Source organism: Sinocyclocheilus rhinocerous, unplaced genomic scaffold (assembly GCF_001515625.1).
Source record: "Sinocyclocheilus rhinocerous isolate Xijiao unplaced genomic scaffold, SAMN03320098_v1.1 scaffold1266, whole genome shotgun sequence".
In the NCBI taxonomy this organism is placed as follows: domain Eukaryota; kingdom Metazoa; phylum Chordata; class Actinopteri; order Cypriniformes; family Cyprinidae; genus Sinocyclocheilus; species Sinocyclocheilus rhinocerous.
Genome location: NW_015660496.1, coordinates 267,329 through 291,051, shown reverse-complemented (window position 1 = coordinate 291,051; position 23,723 = coordinate 267,329). Strand labels below are relative to the sequence as shown.

The 23,723-nt window shown below is 37.4% G+C and overlaps 2 protein-coding genes across 4 annotated transcripts in view; both read right to left on the bottom strand.

Moving 5' to 3' along the window:
• The window catches only part of LOC107725034 (CKLF-like MARVEL transmembrane domain-containing protein 4), a 21,336-nt gene extending 5,574 nt beyond the window's left edge, over positions 1–15,762 (bottom strand). Inside the window, exons 1-3 of one of the 3 annotated variants that reach the window (XM_016534167.1) lie at positions 15,054–15,762; positions 14,713–14,960; positions 6,521–6,697 (exon numbers count right to left, since the gene is read on the bottom strand). In XM_016534167.1, coding sequence (XP_016389653.1) covers positions 6,521–6,697; positions 14,713–14,898 — 363 coding nt within the window. In that variant the 5' untranslated portion in view covers positions 14,899–14,960; positions 15,054–15,762. Of the gene's footprint in view, positions 1–6,520; positions 6,698–14,712 lie in introns of all 3 variants that reach the window. The other 2 variants (XM_016534166.1, XM_016534168.1) reach the window with 2 other exon arrangements.
• A 1,932-nt stretch (positions 15,763–17,694) lies between these two features.
• The window catches only part of LOC107725024 (cytoplasmic dynein 1 light intermediate chain 2-like), a 15,832-nt gene continuing 9,803 nt past the window's right edge, over positions 17,695–23,723 (bottom strand). Inside the window, exons 9-13 of the mRNA XM_016534156.1 lie at positions 23,280–23,321; positions 22,904–23,021; positions 22,140–22,247; positions 20,587–20,625; positions 17,695–19,469 (exon numbers count right to left, since the gene is read on the bottom strand). Of these exons, the coding sequence (XP_016389642.1) occupies positions 19,360–19,469; positions 20,587–20,625; positions 22,140–22,247; positions 22,904–23,021; positions 23,280–23,321 (417 nt within the window). The 3' untranslated portion in view covers positions 17,695–19,359. The remainder of the gene's footprint in view (positions 19,470–20,586; positions 20,626–22,139; positions 22,248–22,903; positions 23,022–23,279; positions 23,322–23,723) is intronic.

The window sequence follows — 23,723 nt, the reverse complement described above, 5'->3', positions numbered from 1 at the left end:
GGGGGGGGGGGGGGGGGGGGGTTGTGCTTTGAGCCCTTCAAAGCACAACCTCAGTGGCTGGCACCTCGAATTTCACATCACAGGCCGACGCCGCACGACCTGCTGGCTTTGATGTCTCCAAGTAAACACAGACTGTCTGCTCCTCTCCGCTCTAGGCAGTTGTACAGGACATGCAGTATGACACGAATCTGCTGGATGAGGAATCGATCTAATCACAGACCACAGTTCAACTATTGAAGATGTCCTGCTGACACAGGGCCAGTTTGAAAGACATTTTGAACTGTTATGCCTTGGAAAATTAAATATTTGCTTTAAAAAAGGAAAAGGATGTGACATGTGGCCGAGTATGGTGTCTGTCTCATACTCAAAAATTGTGCTCTGTATTTCACCCATCCAAGTGCACACAAACAGCAGTGAGTAGTGAACACACACACACACCGTGAACACACACCGGAGCAGTGGGTAGGCATTTTTTTGCAGCATTTTTGGGAGCAGTTAGAGGTTCGGTGCCTTGCTCAAGGGTCTCACCTCAGTCCTGGTATTGAGGGTGGAAGAGAGCGCTGGTCACAAATAATAAATGCAACTTAGTTTCTTCATAACAAAAATGGTCTCAGATAAAAGTAAACAACATATACATAATATAAACAATATAATGTCAACAGTTACACTCCCCCACCTACAATCCCTGCCAGTACCGAGACTCAAACCCGCAACTATCTGGGTAAAAGTCCGGCTCTCTAACCATTAGGCCATGAGGCCCCCCCCCTTTGTGGTGTACATTTCTTAAGATAAGCTAAAAATTGTAAAAGTGATTTATGATAATCTGCGATTTGGGGGTAACAAAAATGGTCTCAGATAAAAGTAAACAACATATACATAATATAAACAATATAATGTCAACAGTTACACTCCCCCACCTACAATCCCTGCCAGTACCGAGACTCAAACCCGCAACTATCGGGGTAAAAGTCCGGCTCTCTAACATTGACTCTCTAACAAACTAAAAATTGTAAAAGTGATTTATGATAATCTGCGATTTGGGGACCTAGAAAGTGCAGGTTTATGAAAACGGAAAACGATACTGTTTTTGTCTGTAAACTATAAAAACGTGAATTTGTGAAAAATGTGACATCATGCCCATGCGTAATATGTGTTCAGTCTATAGGTATGTGTGAAGGTGCATAGTGTTTCTTTACAAAATAACATTGCCAACTACTGGCCTGGCAGTAGTTTTTAGCCTTTTTCACAAATATTTGTGAACAGGGATAATTTTGACAATGCCGTTGTCTGTATATATAAGTTTTCATGAACAAAAAAGGTAAACTTTTCAGTTTTTAGTACATTGGTGTTGTTGTGTAAAAGTACACTTAAGATGCATCATGAAAATCTTTGAAAAAGATTACACACACACGTTGTTTTTTTTATGGTTTTTATACTGTACAAATGGTATTTTCTATCGCACTACACCCACCCTACACTTAAACCTACCACTCACAGAAAACTTTGTGCATTAAAAAACCTCATTCTGTACTATTTATAAGCCCTTTGAAGCCTTTTGATACCGAAAGTGTCCTCATAAATCACCTTCTCGTTGTAATACCTATGTCATAACCATGTCATTATACAAATTTGTGTCATAAACATGCACACACAAATTACAAACATATATTACAGATTATTTTATTTTTATTTTATTATTTAAAAATAAGGTAACATCCAGATTCCTTACACTACAGAACATTAAAGTCTCATTTTCCCTTTCTTTATCCTTAAAACCTCCATAAATACACACTCTGAGAGGAGAGAAGGGATAAAGCTGGGTGGTTCGTCTGTGTGCAGCCAATAAGCACTCCAGCGTGACTTAGGCATGGCCACCCATGTGACAAAATGCATGATGGGAGTGATTGCACACACTTTCTCACATGATACTCTCTCTCATCCACACTCACTCAAGCGAACCCATGCCCATCTCACACGCAATATAGAACACTAACTATATGCCAAAACCAGGATACGGTCTCAATCATTCAAACACATGCCAAACCAGCCTTTGCCTTCACACATACTTCAACAGATGGATCAAATGCAAGCCAAACCAAACTGAAACACACTTAACGCTAAAAACTGCTGACACACTTAAAATATTCTAAGCTAAGAACGCAAAGCATATGCCTGAGGTGGAACAAAAGTACCAAGTCCACAGAATTATTTAGTTATAAATATACATTACTAGCTTGATGGAAGTTTACATTCAATGATTAAGCATTTAATGCAGGTAACCTAATATGAAACTGAACACAAACAAAAGCAGTCATGAGTTTTCTTAAAATGTACTTTCAGTAGTGTGTGTGTGTGTGTGTGTGTGTGTGTGTTTTGGCAGGCTGCATGTAGAGAAAGCAAACTGATCTCAGGGGGGGTCTAAAACTGGGAAATGTAGTGTTCACACTGGGTTCAGATCTCTGATGTATTTAACAGTCACTGCGGCCCTCCACGTTGTTAACAAAGGACTGATGATCTCTGTACGTGAAATGGACCTGTTTTATAATATTACTGGAACATTGTAAGCAAGGATGAATTAAATTGATTTGCATTTATAATATGTTACCCTGGACCACAAAACCAGTCATAAGGGTAAAAAAAATGTTAAATTGAGATTTATACATCATCTGAATAAATAATAATACATTTATCTGAATAAATGTATACGTCATCTGAATAAATAAGCTTTTCGTTGATGTATGGTTTGTTAAGATAGGACAATATTTGGCCGAGAAAGAACTGTTTGAAAATCTGGAATCTGAGGGAGCAAAAAAAAAAAATCTAAATATTGAGAAAAGTGCCTTTAAAGTTGTCCAAATGAAGTTCTTAGCAATGCATATTACTAATCAAAAATTCAGTTTTTATATATTTATGGTTGGAAATTTACAAAATATCTTCATGGAACATGATCTTTACTTAATATCCTAATGATTTTGGCATAAAATAAAAATTTATATTTCTGACCCATACAATGTATTTTTGGCTATTGCTACAAATATACCCCAGCAACTTAAGATTGGTTTTGTGGTCCTGGGTCACATATAATAATAAATATTTATAATGATACAAAAGAATATCAAATAAATGCTAGAATCCTGTGAATGAATGAATCAAGGTTTCCACAAAAATATTTAGTTTTCTATGGAAGCCCATTTCCGCCACTGAATAAAAAATTCAAAAGGTAATTGCAACTTTTTAATCTCACAAATCTAACTTTTTTCTCGCAATTGCGAGTTTATATCTTGCAATTCTGACTTTATAACTCGCAATTGCAAGTTTATATCTCGCAATTCTGAGAAAAAAAGTCAATAAAAAAAGTTTTATTTTTTATTCAGTGGCGGAAACGGGCTTCCATAGTTTTCAACATCTATAATAATAAGAAATGTTTCTTAATTTTTTTTGATTTATGAAGGATCATATGAAAGATCACATGAAGTAACTTTTGCCATGACAGGAATTAGTTAGATTTTTTTAATATATTGAAAGAAAGAAAGAAAGATTTATGCACAAGAAACATATTTAAACAGAGAATCAATGTAAAAAATGTATACATGCATGAGTTAGGTGGGGTCTTAACAGTATACAGCCTGTGCCAAATATTCTCAGTGGTGCGTGAATATTGCGTTAGACACTGCTTTAGGCAACAGGAGGCCCACAGATCTTGGAAATGTAAAAAAAAATGAAAAAACAAAAACTAATTTCATTCCAGATTTGCTGAGTAAAATAACCAGAATCATATCTCAGTCATATCTCTTTATCCGCCTCAGTGGCGAGACTTTAGCTTTAAATGAAGCTGCTAAAAGCTTTTCCTGGACCTTCCGCTGGTGTGCTGATGCTCTCGGATGCTGTGTGTGTGTGTGTGTGTGGACAGACAGCATGATACACTATTAACCTTTATCCTCCAACAGGCCCATCACTATAAAAGGTGGTACTAGATGGGAAATCATTCTGATAATATTAGAATATGAGAAAACATAAAAATGAAAGTACATTTACATAGTTCAATAATAGTAATTTAGTCTTTATCAGTCAGATTTCCAAATTACACATCTTTAATGCATCTTTACCCATCTCACAATTGGCCTCATGCTCGTGTTCAGTAATGACACATAATCATCGGTTCACTGCAAAGCTTCTCAAGTCTCAGAGTGGCCATTCCATTAAAGCACACAATGTAAAACCAATCATTATCCCGTCACCTCACAGTCACATCTTTCCTCACTTTCTATTAAAATGCCCTGTCTATTTTTGGTTGTGCTCAATGAACACTGGCCATGCTTTTCTGTATATGTATGTGTGTGTGGTTGGAGATGGTTTGTTAATGGGTACAATGGTGCCAGCGTACCACCGCGAGCTGAATGCGCTCATTCTACTGACCTATCACTTTCAATAATGTCAGTCACTATGCCAGCCCCCTTTGAGCCTGGCACTGGATCACACCATCAAAGCAATCAAGGGAATAGGGGGTGCTGTACAATCGTCCACCACAAAACCAACTGCCACAAGAAACTACCAGCTAGTTTTATGTGTATACGCTCCAATCTGCCGCTATTTAAACTAAATCAACTTTAGAAGATAACGGATTTAGCACAAACATCTGATTTTAAGACCTAAAAGTTCTACCATCCACATTTCTGCTCTTTATAGAAAGAAGTTTAATTGCTGCTGGGTTTGGGAGGATTTTCTCTCAAAAGGAAAAAACCCTCTTCTGAGACAAAGGCCACAATTACAGGACCAAAAAGTACAGTTTACTTTTAGCACTGCGTTATGTGAAAATTCCTGAAGCACAGCAGTGGTGAAGTTACGCAAGCTGGAGATACAAACACGAAAGAGGAGAGGAGAGCCCCCCTCCCAGTGCATCCATTCCAGAACAAATGAGAGGCCTGGGCCCATGGGGTCCAACTGGCAGGAGATGATGCTCAGTCCAAAACCTCAGCTCCACCACAGCTGAAATGATCCTAAAGATCATAGATCTTCCAATGAGCCATAGCAATACCAAGAAAACCCCAACCCGTCAGTATTCAAAATACACAAAAGCATACACTCTCACCCTGTTTAACATCTCTCCCATCAGCCAAAATGTGGTTTATGTGATCTAGCAAGTTGAGCTTTGATGCTCATGTGAGGTATTTAAGTTTGAATTCAGCTCTCATCATTTCCTGATCTCGTTTTATTTTCTTACCCCACCATTTCCTGTCATTTATCCACTGAAAAAAAAAAGAAATTCTATCCTTAATAAATTAAATTAAATTATCCAAAGTGACTTACAAAGGAGGAACAAAAGCAATCTGTCTATGAGCCAAAACAATTTCCGTAATATATAATGACAGGTTAGTTAGATTAGGAAGCAACTAGAGAAGAGGAGAAACACAGAGAAAGAAATAGAAGCAATTTTTAAAAAGCACTTCTATAAAAGTGGCAAAAAGCCAACACAAAAAAGCACTCAGAGTAAAGGCCTTGTCCTAAATCAAAAATGTGATGCTCTAAGCTTTCTTTATACGTGTTTAATTGAGGTTAAATGCATAAATATATGACTTTTTTACACCAGTTTTTAAAAAAGGGTCCAATTTTCTCTGTCTACATTTGGGTGTAGTAAAACACTGAAATTCAAACTTATAGTGGCAGAGGCACTTCCTTGTTGTCTATGTGAGGTTAAGCACATATTCTTCAGTATACCATAATGCAACGTAATAGTTATGGTTGGATGTGAGTTGCTGTTACTTTTCTTGGTTCGTGCACAGCTCTGGAAATAAAACTCTACAGCTTTTTCCATCATAAGCTCTGTAATAGATCCACAGCACTGAGGTCCAATTATGCTGAGCTTTGTGTGTGAGTGAGTGTGTGTGTGTATAGGCAGGGAGACAAAAGGAACCATGCCTTATTAATCTTTCAGTGAATCAGTAAATTCATCTCCCAAGAGCAGCCATTCATGTTTGCTAGAAGCGGGTTTAATGAGAGCTATGAGCACACAAGCTTCATTCTGAGCAATATGAACCCGTGTTCATGGCCTCCTCCTCAGCAGCACTGGACGCAAGAGAGTGGCTTGCTTTCTAAAAAGCCAGAGTTATTGGCATGTCTTGGCAACAAAAAACTTCTTCCATTTATGTAAACAGCTGATCGTCACAAATAACTTCTGCCTCGATAATCTATCATCACAAGTGCCTCTTAAAATATTATGCCATTAAAAATGGATTGAAGGAAAAGTAGTTACACTGCAAAAATATCTTCAAGGCAAACACTTCCTCTCAAATGCTCAGATAAATACACATCAGAAACTGACAGAAAACACAATTAAATAAGCACTATAAATTAAATTAAATTAAATTAAATTAAATTAAATTAGTCATACAAGTTTGGAATTAAATGAGGGTGAATAAATTGCAAAAAAAAAAAAAAAATGGGGGCAAATTATACATTTAAAAGTCTAACGTTGTAAAGGATTTTGTAAGGTTGTGTGGATCTTGATAAGAACTATACATACTGTTAGACTCCAGTTGATATGGGGCACTTTGGTGTGCAGGTTCAGGCTGAAGATGAGGAGCAAGACACTTGTGACAACGAAGGCACTGCAGCTGACAAACTCAAAGAGGTAGACGCCGGCACAGGGCGAGCACATCATTATGGTCTCAATGAAGATGAAAGAAATGAGAGCCAGGACCTGCAACAGAAAGGAGAAAACCGACCCTTTTAGAACAAAGCAAGAAGCATTTGTCCCAGCAGTAAACAACTCACTTTATTTTATCGAGCTGAAAATTAAAGTAACATCTGATGAGTTGATTAGCTGATTGGCATGTCACCATATTCTAATTTGTTGAGATAGTGAATTGGTGGGTTTTTGTTAAATGTGAGCCAAAATCATCACAATTGAAAGAACCAAAGACTTAAACTACTTCAGTCTGTGTGCATTGAATTTATTTAATACACGAGTTTCACAATTTGAGTTGAATTTCTGAAATAAATGAACTTTTCCACGACATTCTAATGTATTGAGATGCACCTGTAAATTATACAACAAATCAAATTTATCTCAGTGCAAATCACGGTGTCTGATTTAAGACAACAACATAATACAATGCAGTCCTTTGTGTAGAGCAGTGAAAAACCGCAAGAAAGTATTTCTCGAAAAGCTGTTTCAAGGTATAAATGACTCATCTACATTCAGGGTTTACTTTGTAATGCGTTTTCCACATGGTCATAACAGGGCCTTGCGGAGTATGTTGAACCCTACCGAAGTCGCAGAGGGTTCACCGATGTTTTCCTGCCGCATTCGTCAGTACACCACAGCATGGGAAGAATTCTGAGGTTAACGTGCTATTTAGGTGTTATGCAGCCTTTACTCTCCAGCACAAAACCTCAGACAGATTACAGGTTGGCCCGCTCCAACAGGGGAGACAGAACCACTGCCACAAAACATTCCAACATCTAGACAGGGGCCCAGCATTTCCAGCTGGCCCGGACCGGATGCTGTCATACGGCAGATGCTAAATAAAATGTTGCACACATCTAGGAATGGAAGCACAATGTGGAAACCTCCCTGCGAAAAGAATGATTTCTGTGATGAATAAAGAGCTGGATGTGGGCTTGCTAATGGAATGACAGAGATAGTCGGCCAACAAATTCAGACTTGCCTGATGCTGAAAAATAAAAGCAAAACCATCCACTGGACCATGGCACTATAGGATATCAAATATGTCACTTTAGGGTTTAAAAGATGCTCAAAATAAAGCTCCAATGCACCTTTTGTGAAGTCCACACTGGAATGAACTTGATGGCTGGGCCTGCTATCCAACAGTTTATGCATTCTGTGACCAGTCTTTGGACTCATAGCTGGGTGCCAATTGTTAGGGGCCAAAAAGATTTTAATTTGTGGGCTAAAATATTGAATCTTCAGGGCCTCACAATCAACTTGCCAGACAATAAAGAAAATTAGACCCAACAAAATTCTCCATTATTTTTCCAGAACATCAGAACATCAGCCAGCATGTACAATTACTGTATGAGACCTGAACAGATACTTTAAAGATTTTTATTATTATTATAATATTTGTGCTCAAAACAGCAACATTACAGACTAACTAAAGTTGAAAAAGTGAAAAAGCATAATAGGACCCCTTTAAAGATGGCAGCAATCACCTGATACCATACCTACCAATCACCTACCATACAAAAAGACTTAAGACTTTCCTCCTTTCCTTTTTTTTAACATAAAGTAATTAGGTAAAATGCATATATTATACAATTGCATTTTTTGAGTGTCTATGAGCACAAATGCTATATATTTATTTAATATATTTATATCACATGATCCTTCAGAAATCATTCTAATATGCTGATTTATGATCAATGTTGGAAACAGTTGTGCTGCTTAACATTTTTTGGGACCTGTGATATTTTTTTTAGGATTCTTTGATAAATAAAAAGTTAAAAAGAACAGTGTTTATTCAAAATAGACATTTTGTGTTACAATATACACTACTATTCAAAAGTTTAGGGTCAGTCAATTTTTTCTTTCTTTTTTTAAGGAAACTAATAATTTTATTCAAAATACACAAAAGCATACACACTCACATGTATAGACTGGATAAAACTGATAAAAAGTGATAGTAAAGACTTATATTGTTAGAAAATATTTCTATTTTGCCTAAATGCTGTTCTTTTTAACTTTTTATTCATCAAAGAATCAAAGAAAAAAGTATCACAGGTTCCAAAATACATATTAAGCAGCACAACAGTTTCAACACTGATAATAAATCAGCATATTATAATGATTTCTGAAGGATCATGTGACACTGAAGACTGGAGTAATGGCTGATGAAAATTCACCGCTGCGTCACAGAAATAAATAATATTATTAATTATATTAAAATAGGAAACCAATATTAGAAATTGCAATATTTCACAATATTACTGTTTTTTTGATCAAATAAATACAGTCATGGTGAGCATAAGAGACTCCATTAAAAATCTTACTGATCCCAAACTTTTTAACAGCAGTGTATACATACTGTATATATGTGTGTGTGTGTGTGTGTGCGTTTTTGTGACAAATGAGGACATAAATTTGTATAATGACAAGGGTATGACATAGGTATTACAAGGAGAAGGTGACTTTTCAGGACATTACCTGTGTGTGTGTGTGTGTGTGTGTGTGTGTGTGTGTGTGTGTGTGTGTGGGTTTGTAAATGACTTGTAATTAATTTGACTTGAAATACATTTCTTCAGATGTTTCCCCACCATTTAAAATACAATATCATTATGAATTATTTCATTTGAACTTTTGACAGTTGCTTGTAATGGCATGAAGATGATCAAATTACGACTTACATTCCCCTCCTTGTTTGGTTGATTTCTTGCCACTGAACCATTTATTCAAAGCAAACAACAGTAAATCTCAAGGTGGGGTTAGGTGCCTTGTTACACAGATAGTTCAACATTTACTCACCTTCATGTCACTCCAGCCTGTTTGACTTCTTTCTTTCTTCGGAACATAAAGAAGATATTCTGAAGAATGTTGGTAACCAAACTGGTTTGTGTGTTCACTGACGTCAACTGTATGGACAACAAAAGACTGAGACATGTCTCAAAATATCTTCTTTTATGTTCTACAGAAGAAAGAAAATAACCGATTTGGAATAACATGAGGGTGAGTAAATGATGGCAGAAGTTTCATTTTTGGGTGAAATATCTGTTTAATACTCCCCAACCTTGGACTTGGCAACACATCTTATTAGCTACAACATCATTTAATATTTCCACAGAATTTCAAACGAAGGCTGACCTCATGCAAGCTTATTGCCCTACTAACACAATGCAAACCCTTCTCTATCTCATCCGGCTTATTTGCACTGATCGCATTAAGGAAGTGTGGACCAAAGATAAATGACCGCTCACATCAAAACGTTACTGTCATAGTGCCAGCAGAGCCAGCATCACTTCAGTTGGCCGTCATGCCCCATCAAAAAGACAGACTAATGATGTGCATTTGGAGATGAGGTCATTGCTCTTGATAAACGCAGCATGGCCCGCATCCCACAAGGCAGCAGGTGTCAGGCATACAGAAAGCCCAAGATTTTAAGTAATGAATATACGTCACTCCCCACCCTCGTTCTGCCATCCTTCAGAGCCCCCTACATTAGGCAATCAGCAAGTTCCTTGTAGCAATGGCCACATGGAGTCAAATCCCCAGTTTGTACACACGCCATCTGTTGTGTCCAGAAAATTAATGGTGGGAGGCTTGGTCTGACAGCTTGCATTGTGTTCCAAGAGCTCCTCCTTAAACGGAAATGAGCCTTCCAGCTCCCACCCAACAGTCTTTTCCTCGCCTGAAGGGAACTGCTCTTTGCACAAAATTTAAAGCACTATTCCTTAACCTTGGAGATGTTTGCAGACAAGCAAGCTCTCCACATTACATAAGTTTTGTGAGAGGGAGCGGAGAGGCAAAAAACATCTGGTAAGTCCATAAACTCGCTACATTACAGAGAGAGCTCTTTCATTATATTTAGCGGCCCTTATCAAAACATAACTTGAAAAACTATCCTTTAAGGTAAAATGACACATTTATGATGCTACTTCATTGCCTGAGACAGCACCAAAAACATCCAGAACGAACAGAACTGAATCCAAATGACATAAGGTGGAATCATCTGGATCTGGTGGCTTCCATTTTCAGAACTCGCAGGTCAATAGTTTTGCCCTTCAGGTCTGAAGCTACCTTAATTGACAGGGTCCTTCCTGGTCAAATTGGTTGTAGAAAGAAAGCCATATAAAAACAAAAGGGTTTGGAGTATCTCTAACCAAGAACATTTCAAAGTATTCAATTTAAGAATGACTAGTGGCAACTAACTACTTGATCAGCAAGATCATCTGGTATACCTAGATTTTTTTCTTATATGTGACCCTGGACCACAAAGCCAGTCATAAGGGTCAATTTCTATTTATACATCATCTGAGAGCTGAATAAATAAGCTTTCCATTGATGTATGGTTTGTTAGGATAGGACAATATTTGGCCGAGATACAACTACTTGAAAATTTGGAATCTGAGGGTGCAAAAAAATCTAAATATTGAGAAAATCGCCTTTAAAGTTGTCCAAATGAAGTTCTTAGCAATGCATATTACTAATCAAAAATTAAGTTTTAATATATTTATAGTAGGAAATTTACAAAATATCTTCATGGAACATGATCTTTACTTGATGATTTTTGGCATAAAAGAAAAATCAATAATTTTGCCCCATACAATGTATTTTTGGCTATTGCTACAAATATACCCCAGCGACTTAAGACTTGAGGTTTTGTGGTCCAGGGTCACATATGCCATTCAATTTTTTTTTTTTTTTTAATCAAGGATTCATTACATTTATCAAAAGTGATAGTAAACACATAAGATTACAAATGATTTATATTTACATTACATTTACTCATTTAGCAGACACTTTTATCCACTTACAATGTGGATAAACAAATTACTTACAAATAAGGAAAACAATAGAAGCAATCAGACCAATGAGAGAGCAACAGTATACAAGTGCTGTGACAAGTCTCAGTTAGTCTAGCACAGTACACATGGCTAGGTTTTTTTAATAGAATAGAACAGAATAGAATATAATAGGTAAGTGCTAGTATTAGTTGGTCAGGTGCTGGCGAAAAAGATGTGTCTTTAGACTTTTTTGAAAATGGCCAAAGACTCAGCTGTTGGAATTGAGATCGGGAGGTCATTCCACCAGCTGGGCACAGTCCAGGAAAAGGTCAGTGAGAGTGATTTTGGCGTCGTTCACTTGCAGAACGCAAGCTTCTGGAGGGCGCATAAGTTTGAACTAGTGAGTTTAGGTATATTGGTGCAGCGCCAGTTGTTGTCTTGTAGGCAAGCATCAGTACCTTGAATTTGATGCGAACAGCTACTGGTAGCTGGTGTAACGTGAGCTTTGTTTGGCTCGTTAAAGACCACTCTCACTGCTGCATTCTGCATTATTTCTAATAAATGCTGTTCTTTTGACATTTCTATTCATCAAAGAATTCTGAAAGAAATGTAGAAAAATTTCCGAAAATCATTTCCAAAAAAAAAAAAAAAATGATAATAATGTTTCTTAATAAAGAAATGTTACTTGAGCACCAAATCAGCATATTAAAATGATTTCTGGAGGATCATGTGACACTGAAGACTTGAGTAATGATGCTGAAAATTCAGCTTTGCCATCAAAGAAATCAATTACATTTTAAACTATATTAAAATAGAAACATTTACATTGTAATAATATTTTACAATATTACTAATCTTAATATATTTTTATCCAACAAATTCAGTCTTGGTAAGCATAAGAGACTTTCAAAAACATCAACAAAATATTAGAGAACTTTTGAATGGTGGTGTACAGTTTTTACAGTATATAGTGTATATTTTATTTTATAGTTATTTATCATAATTAAAATGTTTTTAGACAGTTTACACCTCGTACGATCTGTTCTGTCAAGATTTGCAAAAACACGTTATGTAAACCCTAAGAAACTCCCCCTAAGATAAGAATTATATTTTTGTAGAAGCCCAACAGATTATATCTGTATACAAAAGTCCAATGACTATGTTTGTTTCATCTGTGAATGGAATGGGGTGATCCATTGATATTAGCCAAGAAGGCCACATCTGCAGATGGACAAAAAAAAAACGTTGCAAAGATTAAATAGTCAAAAAGACTCCTCCTCATCCCACGGGGGCCTTAGGTAAATCATTGGCCAGTACATGGAGAAACAGCCGTGGTTGAATATCCTTGGCAAGTCAACAGCAGGAAACATGCAGCCATGTGAAAAGTTCTGCGCTACAGATCAATTTGCTCTTTTTTTCCGCAAAAAACATTCCAAACAATCTAAATACCACTCAGATTGTTAGCAGGACAGAATGAGGACATATCCAGTGCACAGAACCCAAAGGAATCCCACATAAAAACATGAAAATGTGACAAAATCAACTAAAGTCTAACTGGCAGAGCTCAATACAGCCTTTCTTATAGGGGTAATATATTAAAACTGTTTTGTGGAATGATTGATCACATATTCAAACGAGTCTGAAATTGTATGGTCGCAGCTAAAAACACCCCAAGGAATATCACTGGAATGCTGCAATTTAAAAGTTATGAGGGAACTTTCTGAATCATATCCTGTTTATTTTTTAGTTCAGCATTTTATTTTAATTCATCCCCTCTCACTAACCTGTTCATTACTGCAAAACAAACTGCCCCAAACTGTATTATCTACCGGAGGAAAGTAACAGCTCATAGATTAAACGTGATTAAACAAACTAAAGGCTTGTTCGTTAACTTTTATTTCCGTCTCTAGCATAGACATGTTTGCTCATCTTTGAAGAGCTGCAGTCTATTCACATGAGAGTCAAAACAGATATTAAGGTTTCTGGTCAGTAATGAACAGAGCTTTACTATACTACTCATGCCTGCCTGTAATCTGACTCCACAGGCAAATGAAGCTTCTGGATCCACACAAAACAGCATAGCGTTCATGAAGATAAAAGTGTTGCATGTACTCCATATGTCCTCTATCTCAGCTATTGTGTCTGCTCCCAAGTATTATCACTTAATAAATCCAATTAAATTGTGGCTGTGGAATCATTTCCCCCAAGACGCACATAAAAACAGAAAAACTTGATCCATTAAGCAATCTTTGAGCAGACAAGCTATCTTCTGTACGTGGCACACAGGTTGTTTCCTTTGGCAGCGTACACAAGCCCTTGTTTCATATAATGACTTCCTTAGTTTCACTGTTTTCCCCCTGTGCATGCAGTTTCTTAACTGTGCATCACCATGAGGGCCCGATCTGAGATGCTTTGCTTTTGCTGAGGCAGCAGAACAACAGAGAGCCATCATTTTCTCTCTCTCTCTCTCCTTATGCTTCCCACTCCTTTTTCAACATCTGGCAGTCACAGGCAAAAAAAAGCTCTTCTGTGAGTTTGACCACAGTGACTCTATAGCTTTTTGGGTGTTTTGCCAATCAAGCAGACATAAAGTGCAATCCGAAAGTTAATTCATTCAGACTCCAGGCAACATTCCCCTCCGTCACTGATGCATTCCAGAGATTTTGACGCCTGTCGGCAAGTATCCAACAGGAAATATTTTGATTTAAAAACCCAAAAAGGAGGAAATCTGTTCTCCTCACACTAATCCAATATGAGAAGAATGTAATCAGGAGTGAATATCTAACTGAAATATGTGGAAAGCAGATCTGTTATCTTGTGTGGAAAAGGCTTTTTGAGGCCACTGTTTGGATGATGAAGACATCTGTCTTGCCTTGAATGTTTTGACTTATAATAAAAAAAAGGGAAATTTGTCTTGCCTACACTAATACGATCATCAGGAAGGAGCATCTAAAAGAAAGAAAGAAAGAAAGAAAGAACTATTAAAGAAAAAAAACAAACTATGACATTGTTGATGAAGACAGGACTTCTGCTGTCCTACTCACAATCTAAAAATGGGACAAGTGTCTTTCTCACACCAACAATCTAACTGAAAGAAAGAAAGAAAGAAAGAAAGAAAGAAAGAAAATGATGACATTGCTGAAGATGAAGACATCTTGACTTGTTCACAGGATGTCACCTTACTGACTCTAAATGTGTTGCCAATACAACCTGTTTATCATGGAACGGAGAAACACTGTGACTATTTGAACTTACCACTTCGATAACTTTTAAAACACCGAAATGTGATTTGATATAGTCCAGGTCACACCTGATGGCCCTGAACACGTTTCTGGAGTGCACGGGCTCGGTGGTCGGCTGATACGGACTATTGGCTCCTGAAATCATCGAGGTGTTGGAGGCCTCGCCATCAAAGCCCTCAGTCTCCTCGTTATTCCTCATGCTGAACTCTTATCTCCACGTCCCGCCCAGATATAAGAGCTGGTTCGCGGTCCCCTGGTCCTCTGAAAACAGCCAGGCAGAAAACAATGTCTCAACAAAGAACAACCCTCGTTACAAAACGATCACCGTAAACTCCAGCCGTGTGTATGACCTACAGATCCCGATCACAAACACTACATCCACCTCTCCGTCATCTCCAGCCCCATTCCTGCAGTCGCGCTGTGCTCGGATCCTGTTGGGAAGAGTGCTGAACGATCTCGAATGATCACGGCTGTTCTCATAGCAGTGTCCATATTTCGCAGTTTCTGGATGCAGAATGTAATGTTGCGAGTCTCCGCCCTCCAAACTACATTCCTGTGAGGATAGAGGCTTTTATGTGAAGTCCTGACGACTGTTTTTAGAGAAGCAAAAGCACAAAACAGTAATACTTCTAAACGTCAAGTTTTGAGTTCTTGTCTTCCCTTTACACAGGTGAAGATCGCAATACAGGATTCATCAAACGCGAAACGACACAGCAGTTTAAAGTGTCGCTATGGCAAGCCGGTTTAACCTTTATTACTATAAACCAACCAGTTGAAACGTTTTGACATTGAATTCTATGGGGATGCTGTTTACTATATGTTCAAATTGTGGCTAGTAAGTATTCACGCTTTACTAGTACTTGTATATTACATACTCGTAGCTAAAATTAAAAAAGATTACCAACAATTACCTACTACTCATAAAAAGTATCCGTGACAAAATAACTAGTTAAATGAATAAATGTTAATTCAGCTTGCCAGTTTCCAAGCTCTAGTGCGCAGCCTACCTAGAGAGTTATATTGGTACTTATCAGCTTTATACAATTAATAAGCCACTTGTAGACTGATTTAGAAATACTGTAAATACGGTCTCTATGCCGTAATATATTTTTGGTTCTCACAATAGTATACATGCTGCCTGTAAAATACTGTAAAATAAATAAAATACTAATATATACACTAACAACATTATACACACACTCTTACAGATTACATATTCAAATATATGCATGTACACATTTTCATTTAACATCTCTAAAAATAATGGCTAGAGATGGGACAATCACTGCCCCCAACTGGTTTGGTTCCCAAAATCATGCAACCATCTGAAAACTGTAGCGACTATTAAACCATGCTTCAAATGATCAATATTAAATTAAGTATTTGTAGGTCTGAAGTACTGTAATGTGGTCTTCTAAAAAGCTGTGCATCTTGTAAAAATCAACTGACATGACAAGCAAAAAAAATCAAGACAGTTGTAGTCTGGATTTGTATTTTATTTAAGCCAGAACTGAAAAAAAAGAGGTGTCCTTATCTTTGTCTGCATTAAAAGTTTTCACATGGCCACATACTGCATCAAGTTAAAGCCATACAATCAGACTCACTTTAAGGTATAGCACACAAACAGTCCTTTGTGTGAATAGAAAGGTCTTTCAATTCCTGTATAGAAATTTTGGAAGCCAGAGCATTTTCTCAACATTTTCTTTCTTACAGGGGTAAGTGCATATTAGAAGGATTATACAGAACAAAGCGGTCAACTTTCATCCTAGTCTGAAAGAAACCTATATAAAATGTGCTGTTCGTTATATAATTGCAATCATCCCCAACCGAGGGAAAGAAATCAATGAAGATGAAGCCAAGTGAACTTGTTTCTTTTGGTGGACATCCTTAGACCTTTTATCCGTTGTGTATCTCCTTTGGGAAAACAGATGGGTTCTGAGTTAAGAAGCTTTTTCCAAGTACTTCAGGCATCTCAGGAGCAGCTTGTTAGTTTTTCAATTTCTTAGTCCATTAAGTAGTTTACATTTGCACCAAGCTACTATTAAAATCAGTAACTGTCAAACTTTGTGGAGGGAGGAAAAAAACAATGTTTAAATAGCTAACAATGTGTTACTTTTGATCATTTAACTAAGATGAATTAACAGTTCTTCACTTCCAGTAAAAGTTACAATGCCATGAAATAATTTTAAACTCAGTTTTTTTGGGGGAAATGAATTGTGTTTACAGGAATGTGTCAGTGATATTTATACAGTGAGATTATAGTCACACAGCAAATGCAGAGGATGCAATGAAATACTTAAGTGCATTTAAGGTTATATGAGCGGATTTGAAAGCAGGTCGAATGTTATATGTGATCAGAGGCTTCATTAGTGGCAGCCCCAATAAGTTCTTATACAATCTGAATAGATGAAAAACCTTAACCACTAAAACAAGAGGTATATAGTCCAGACTTAATGTTGTGCTTGAATATCAGCAAATGCTTTAGCCCTGCCCATCATAAATGGAAACCGTTACACAATATTATGCAGCAGAAATGTAAATCTCATTCGAGTTCCTTATCTCTAGTTTGGTATGAGATCTTTCTTTTCATATTTCTAACACAAGTTCATGCAAAACATCAGTAAACTCTACACTTCCCGTGGTCTATTCCCTTGAAGAGCTTAAAAAAAGGGCAAAGTCTTCAAACTTTAGTGGGAAAAAAAAATCAGACATTGAACACAGACCACCATAGTATAAGCAGAGGATCCGTTTTGGAATGATGGCTTCTCCAGGCTCAGCCAAGAGCGGCCACCTGGGAGGAATTTAGGGCAGCTACTCGACATAGATATAACATGTGGATTCTACATCTTTGGTTCCAGATTCCAATTCTCTGCGTTTTCCTTTTTCATCTGAAAATGTAATGATCATTTAAAAGCCACTCTAGCTGCTCCATTTACAGTTTCTCCACTTCAACGTTAAGGTTAAAAACCTTAGAAAAAACATTACATCATGTCTGTGGATGATTTGTCAAATGAAACCAACTAACTTAGTTTAATTTTCAGCGACCAAAAAAAAAACAAAAGGAAATCCGAAAGCAATTAGCTTGAAACAGGAGTATGATACAGTATCAGTAGTGGAAGAAAATGTTGAGAAACGTACTATGAAGACAAACAAGGCTGTTGTATGGACTCAGAACTACCCTGAGTGAAGAGACAGAGCATGTAGAGTGACAACAGTGAACGCTACACTGAAGGCAAAGTCGTCACTTCCAGTGGGCACTGAGGCAGGGCACACGAAACAAACATGCGTCGCCTACAGGGTCATCTACAGAAATCGGGAATGTTTTACGTAAATCACTTTACAGTCTTCAGGTAACATATAACAAAAAATCTGAGATCTCATTTGTAAGGACTAACAAAAGACACGACTTACAGTCTATCACTTGGCCACATGAGAATGGCGCCAGTGGCTTAAGCCACAATTTCCAACTGGGAGGTGGGACGAAATGTCCCGCTAAACACGTTTTATGTGGACGCTGACATTCGCAAAAAGAAAGGCAAGCTCCCTATGGCAGCAAAAATCTAGGCCACTGAAGTGAGCAAAACGTGTAATTGCAGCAAAAAAGTAATGACCACAGACATGCATTTCCAAAATAAAACAAACAAAAATAAATTACATGAAGCTGGACCAAAACAAATTGACTGTTAATGCTACAGTGCAATTCCTTTTTTGGAGTCAAGCACCTCCACTATGACAGGCACTTGGGAGTTATACTAGGAAAGATGCTGCCCTGCCCCTCTCCTCCAAAAACAACCATAGCCAAAAGAAAAAGCTGATACTCATCAAAGCTTGTTTCATCTGAAATAGTTCTTCATAAATTGTTAAAATAATTCAATTTTATACAAAATCAAATCAAAGTTCGTATAGCAAATATTTAGCGCATATTTACATAATTCAAAGAGGTGTGGCAGCGTCTGCCATTCTTGTATGCTGAAGGCCAATGGGTATTTGTCATTAGTGTCATGACATCAGTGATGTTAACCATGTTAAGTGAAGCTTAACGTCTCACTGATAAAACACAGAGAAAAAAATAAAAGCTTGATTTGCTTTCTTTTTTATAAATACATCAGCATAAATCTAACTGTTTGTACACACTATATACTTTTTGCAAGTATTTCTTGTTTTCAATGAATATATTTAGGCTTTTAGCAGTAGCTGTAGCTGATTGCAACACTTGAAGCGACTGCTCGTTGAATGCAGCAGTGCGTTTCTGCTCTTGTCAGGAGGAGGAGAATGGGTGCTGTTAAAGTATCCCCAAGCTAAGCAAGGCCCCACACTTCAGAGGTTTGACTGCCTCCGTAAGGACAGAGCACCCATCACCTGACCTGCCCAATGCCACACCAAAAATTAATCACCACAAATAAACAAACAAACATACATAGAAAGGGGTCTGGAAATGAAAACAAAGAAAAGCAGTTGCATCTTTTCAAATATCTACCTCTCTTTCCCCCACAACATCAGAGCCTATACATCTGATAGAATCCCAACACTTTCAGTAAACCGCGGTCTGTTTGCTGATTGACACACAAGGTGGGGGGAATTTTGGTCATGAATAGCTTTTTTTTTTCTCCTTTATGTCATTACATGTTGATTTCCAGAGTGGGCAATGCTGTTGGCGCCCTCATGCCTCGTTCTCTGTCGCAGGGGTGTTGTTGGCCGTTACCGTTGAGTCGGGTTTACGAGTCATTCGGTCCAGTTCTGCCTGGACGTCAGTCAAACCCGGCTTCTGCCCTTGGAAGAAAGAAGAGAAAGAAAACAGAGTAATCTCCTGTAGTTTCTGTCGTATATGAAAATAACACAGGTTGGTTATGGTTATGTGATGGGAACCAGTTCGGTGGATGTGGATGAGTGCTGCATGCTGGTATGCATTCAAAAGCAGCATGCTGTGCGGCTACACAAATGCAAACTTAATGAGAAGGATACGAAAAAGGAAAGAAAAAACTGCATGTGGTTCTTTATCCGAGCACAATGGGGACATAACAGCAGGTAATGAACACAGCAATGTGTTAATATATTAGCAATTCATATAAACACCTGAAACAAAATATAAAACATGAAAAGTGCAGTTGATATGAACTTGACATTATTCTAGGTATGAAAACCAGTGAGTATGAGATATCACCATCCATGGTGGCGTCACTCACACAGGCTTTTTAGCCCATGCCTCCTGGATACTCTCTCTGGCTGTAAAAGGCAAAACTCCCAAAAAAAAAATAAAACAGCATTGTCCAGAGGGAACAAAAGACATTATGATAAAAGGTGATCAGGTGAATCTCATGAATGATTGCACAGGTTTTAATTCAACCAAAAATCACAGGGGGAAAAAAAACATCCTCAGAATGTCCTGCTGTCCATGTGTACCAAGTTTTAAAGTTTAGGCATCATATTCAAAAGATAAAGGCCAATTAGTCACTACAGACCCCACTCACAAAGACACTGGCCTATCTCTCCAAAATGATAAAAGTAATTAAAATTCTTTAAAGATAAAAATAAGATAAAAATTATTTTAATAACTTTTTGTCGAGTATCTTAAGATGATGCACACCAAATTTCATGCAAATCGGACATGCTTTAAGAAACTGAGGCCAATTTTAGAACAATAAGGATTGTTTGCATTTTTACATTATTTTCAAAAATTAAGAACATTTTCCCAAACTCTAATTGCTAAAAACATAAAACAAAATAAAATAATCGTACGCACTGCAATACAATACAATATTGTAGTATTTCATTATGCAAAATACCATTTTTTTCCCTTATGATTTTGGGGTGAAATATGACCCATACAGGGCAGTTTTTTTGAGATTCACCTGTTCCTGGGGTTGAGGCTGGAATAGGAAGAACTTACCTGTTTTCTTGGCAGAGCCTTGTACGCCCGTTCCTGTTGCTGCCCCTGGTGTCCCAGGACTGCCCGGCACACCTGTCTTTTTACTCAGCAGACTGTTGAAGAAGTTGGCCAGCACTCCCTCATTTGCTGCTGCTCCTATAAACACACAAACAATTTAAACATAATGACCTCATGTGACAATGGGGATACCCAACTGATATTCATTGTTCAAAAGCAAACATACATCCAGATTCACAATCACCACCACTATAATATTAAAAGGGCTTAGTATGTCTATTAACAAAAAATTGGTGAAAACTGAAATATTTAAATGTGGAATATGATACCTGATACCTTATATGGTGAGAAGGTTTAAGAATTCAATTAAAGTTGATTTAATTAAAGCGACTGAATCTATTCCTGCTGGTTTGAAACATGCTGACCAGCTGAGCTTAATGATCGGAAAATTTCATTTTTCCCCACACCAACTGGAATGCATGGGAATATTCTGTTTAGGGAATTATTCCTACATTCTCCTCATGAGGGCAGTGTTTTAAAGAGGTTAGACTGTTGAGGCAAAGGCAGAGGGATGAACCAGCAAAATGAGACGAGTGGGAAAGAAAATAAAAGAACATGGAGAGAAACAGAGAACAAAGTGCTCATATTAAGACTCTCACAAAAACACAGCAGGTAATGAACACAGCAATGTGTTAATATATTAGCAATTCATATAAACACCTGAAACAAAATATAAAACATGAAAAGTGCAGTTGATATGAACTTGACATTATTCTAGGTATGAAAACCAGTGAGTATGAGATATCACCATCCATGGTGGCGTCACTCACACAGGCTTTTTAGCCCATGCCTCCTGGATACTCTCTCTGGCTGTAAAAGGCAAAACTCCCAAAAAAAAAATAAAACAGCATTGTCCAGAGGGAACAAAAGACATTATGATAAAAGGTGATCAGGTGAATCTCATGAATGATTGCACAGGTTTTAATTCAACCAAAAATCACAGGGGGAAAAAAAACATCCTCAGAATGTCCTGCTGTCCATGTGTACCAAGTTTTAAAGTTTAGGCATCATATTCAAAAGATAAAGGCCAATTAGTCACTACAGACCCCACTCACAAAGACACTGGCCTATCTCTCCAAAATGATAAAAGTAATTAAAATTCTTTAAAGATAAAAATAAGATAAAAATTATTTTAATAACTTTTTGTCGAGTATCTTAAGATGATGCACACCAAATTTCATGCAAATCGGACATGCTTTAAGAAACTGAGGCCAATTTTAGAACAATAAGGATTGTTTGCATTTTTACATTATTTTCAAAAATTAAGAACATTTTCCCAAACTCTAATTGCTAAAAACATAAAACAAAATAAAATAATCGTACGCACTGCAATACAATATTGTAGTATTTCATTATGCAAAATACCATTTTTTTCCCTTATGATTTTGGGGTGAAATATGACCCATACAGGGCAGTTTTTTTGAGATTCACCTGTTCCTGGGGTTGAGGCTGGAATAGGAAGAACTTACCTGTTTTCTTGGCAGAGCCTTGTACGCCCGTTCCTGTTGCTGCCCCTGGTGTCCCAGGACTGCCCGGCACACCTGTCTTTTTACTCAGCAGACTGTTGAAGAAGTTGGCCAGCACTCCCTCATTTGCTGCTGCTCCTATAAACACACAAACAATTTAAACATAATGACCTCATGTGACAATGGGGATACCCAACTGATATTCATTGTTCAAAAGCAAACATACATCCAGATTCACAATCACCACCACTATAATATTAAAAGGGCTTAGTATGTCTATTAACAAAAAATTGGTGAAAACTGAAATATTTAAATGTGGAATATGATACCTGATACCTTATATGGTGAGAAGGTTTAAGAATTCAATTAAAGTTGATTTAATTAAAGCGACTGAATCTATTCCTGCTGGTTTGAAACATGCTGACCAGCTGAGCTTAATGATCGGAAAATTTCATTTTTCCCCACACCAACTGGAATGCATGGGAATATTCTGTTTAGGGAATTATTCCTACATTCTCCTCATGAGGGCAGTGTTTTAAAGAGGTTAGACTGTTGAGGCAAAGGCAGAGGGATGAACCAGCAAAATGAGATGAGTGGGAAAGAAAATAAAAGAACATGGAGAGAAACAGAGAGAACAAAGTGCTCATATTAAGACTCTCACAAAAACACTGTGTTTTCGCTTGACTGCACAATCATATGTTATTTGTGCCAGTCTGAGAGCCATGAGATCACAAAGCTTCATTTAAGTTCTGCATCAAGTGGTGCGTGTAATCTTGCGAGGTAAGATATCTTACCTTTCATGTTGGGGTCTGGTTTCTTCACCGCAGTCATGGGTGAGACACTTGCCACATTGGTGGGCCCTGTCCGGCCTGTCGGCCGGGGTGAACCAGATGCAGACCGGACAGGAGACTCCTATGCAAACACACAAAAAACAGGTGTTAGGGAAATGCAAAAACAATTCAGAAGATTTATATTTCCCACTACATGAAATCAGCAATCAAAAGAAATCTAAAGTACAATAAAAAAAATAAAAAAAAACAAGGATTCAGTGGCTTTTGTAAAAGCATAAAACTTTAGTCTCACAACATGATCACAGAATCCTCAAACCAGCATAATAGTATCACACTTAAAATTGTGAGAGGTCTGTGTGGTGTCTGAAGTCACACTTACTGTTCCTCTTGTTGGTGTGGCCGGCTGCTTGGCTAACATTGACTGTAATAAAGTGACAGAAGACATGAGTTATATATATTATATATAAATATAAATATTGCTGTGTAAAACGGTCATAACTAAAGCTATTTCATTATTTTTAACTATGTACACTACCATTTAAAAGTTTGGGGCCAGTCATTTCTTAAAGTCCCCCTGTAGTGAAAATCAAGTTTTTTTTATGTTGTTTATTTGTCTATATGGTATTTTTAATATGCCTAAGCAAAAAACCCATGAAGCTGTGGTTTAATGTGAATTTAGAACCTCTAACTTGCATTATAACCCGCGCCAAACGTGTAAAAGTAGCCCGGAGTCAGACGCACCTCTCCCGCATCGGCATCTGCACTTCACACGCATATGTATGCTCGCGGGCGCAAATTAAGAATCACAAACGGCTGTATTCGA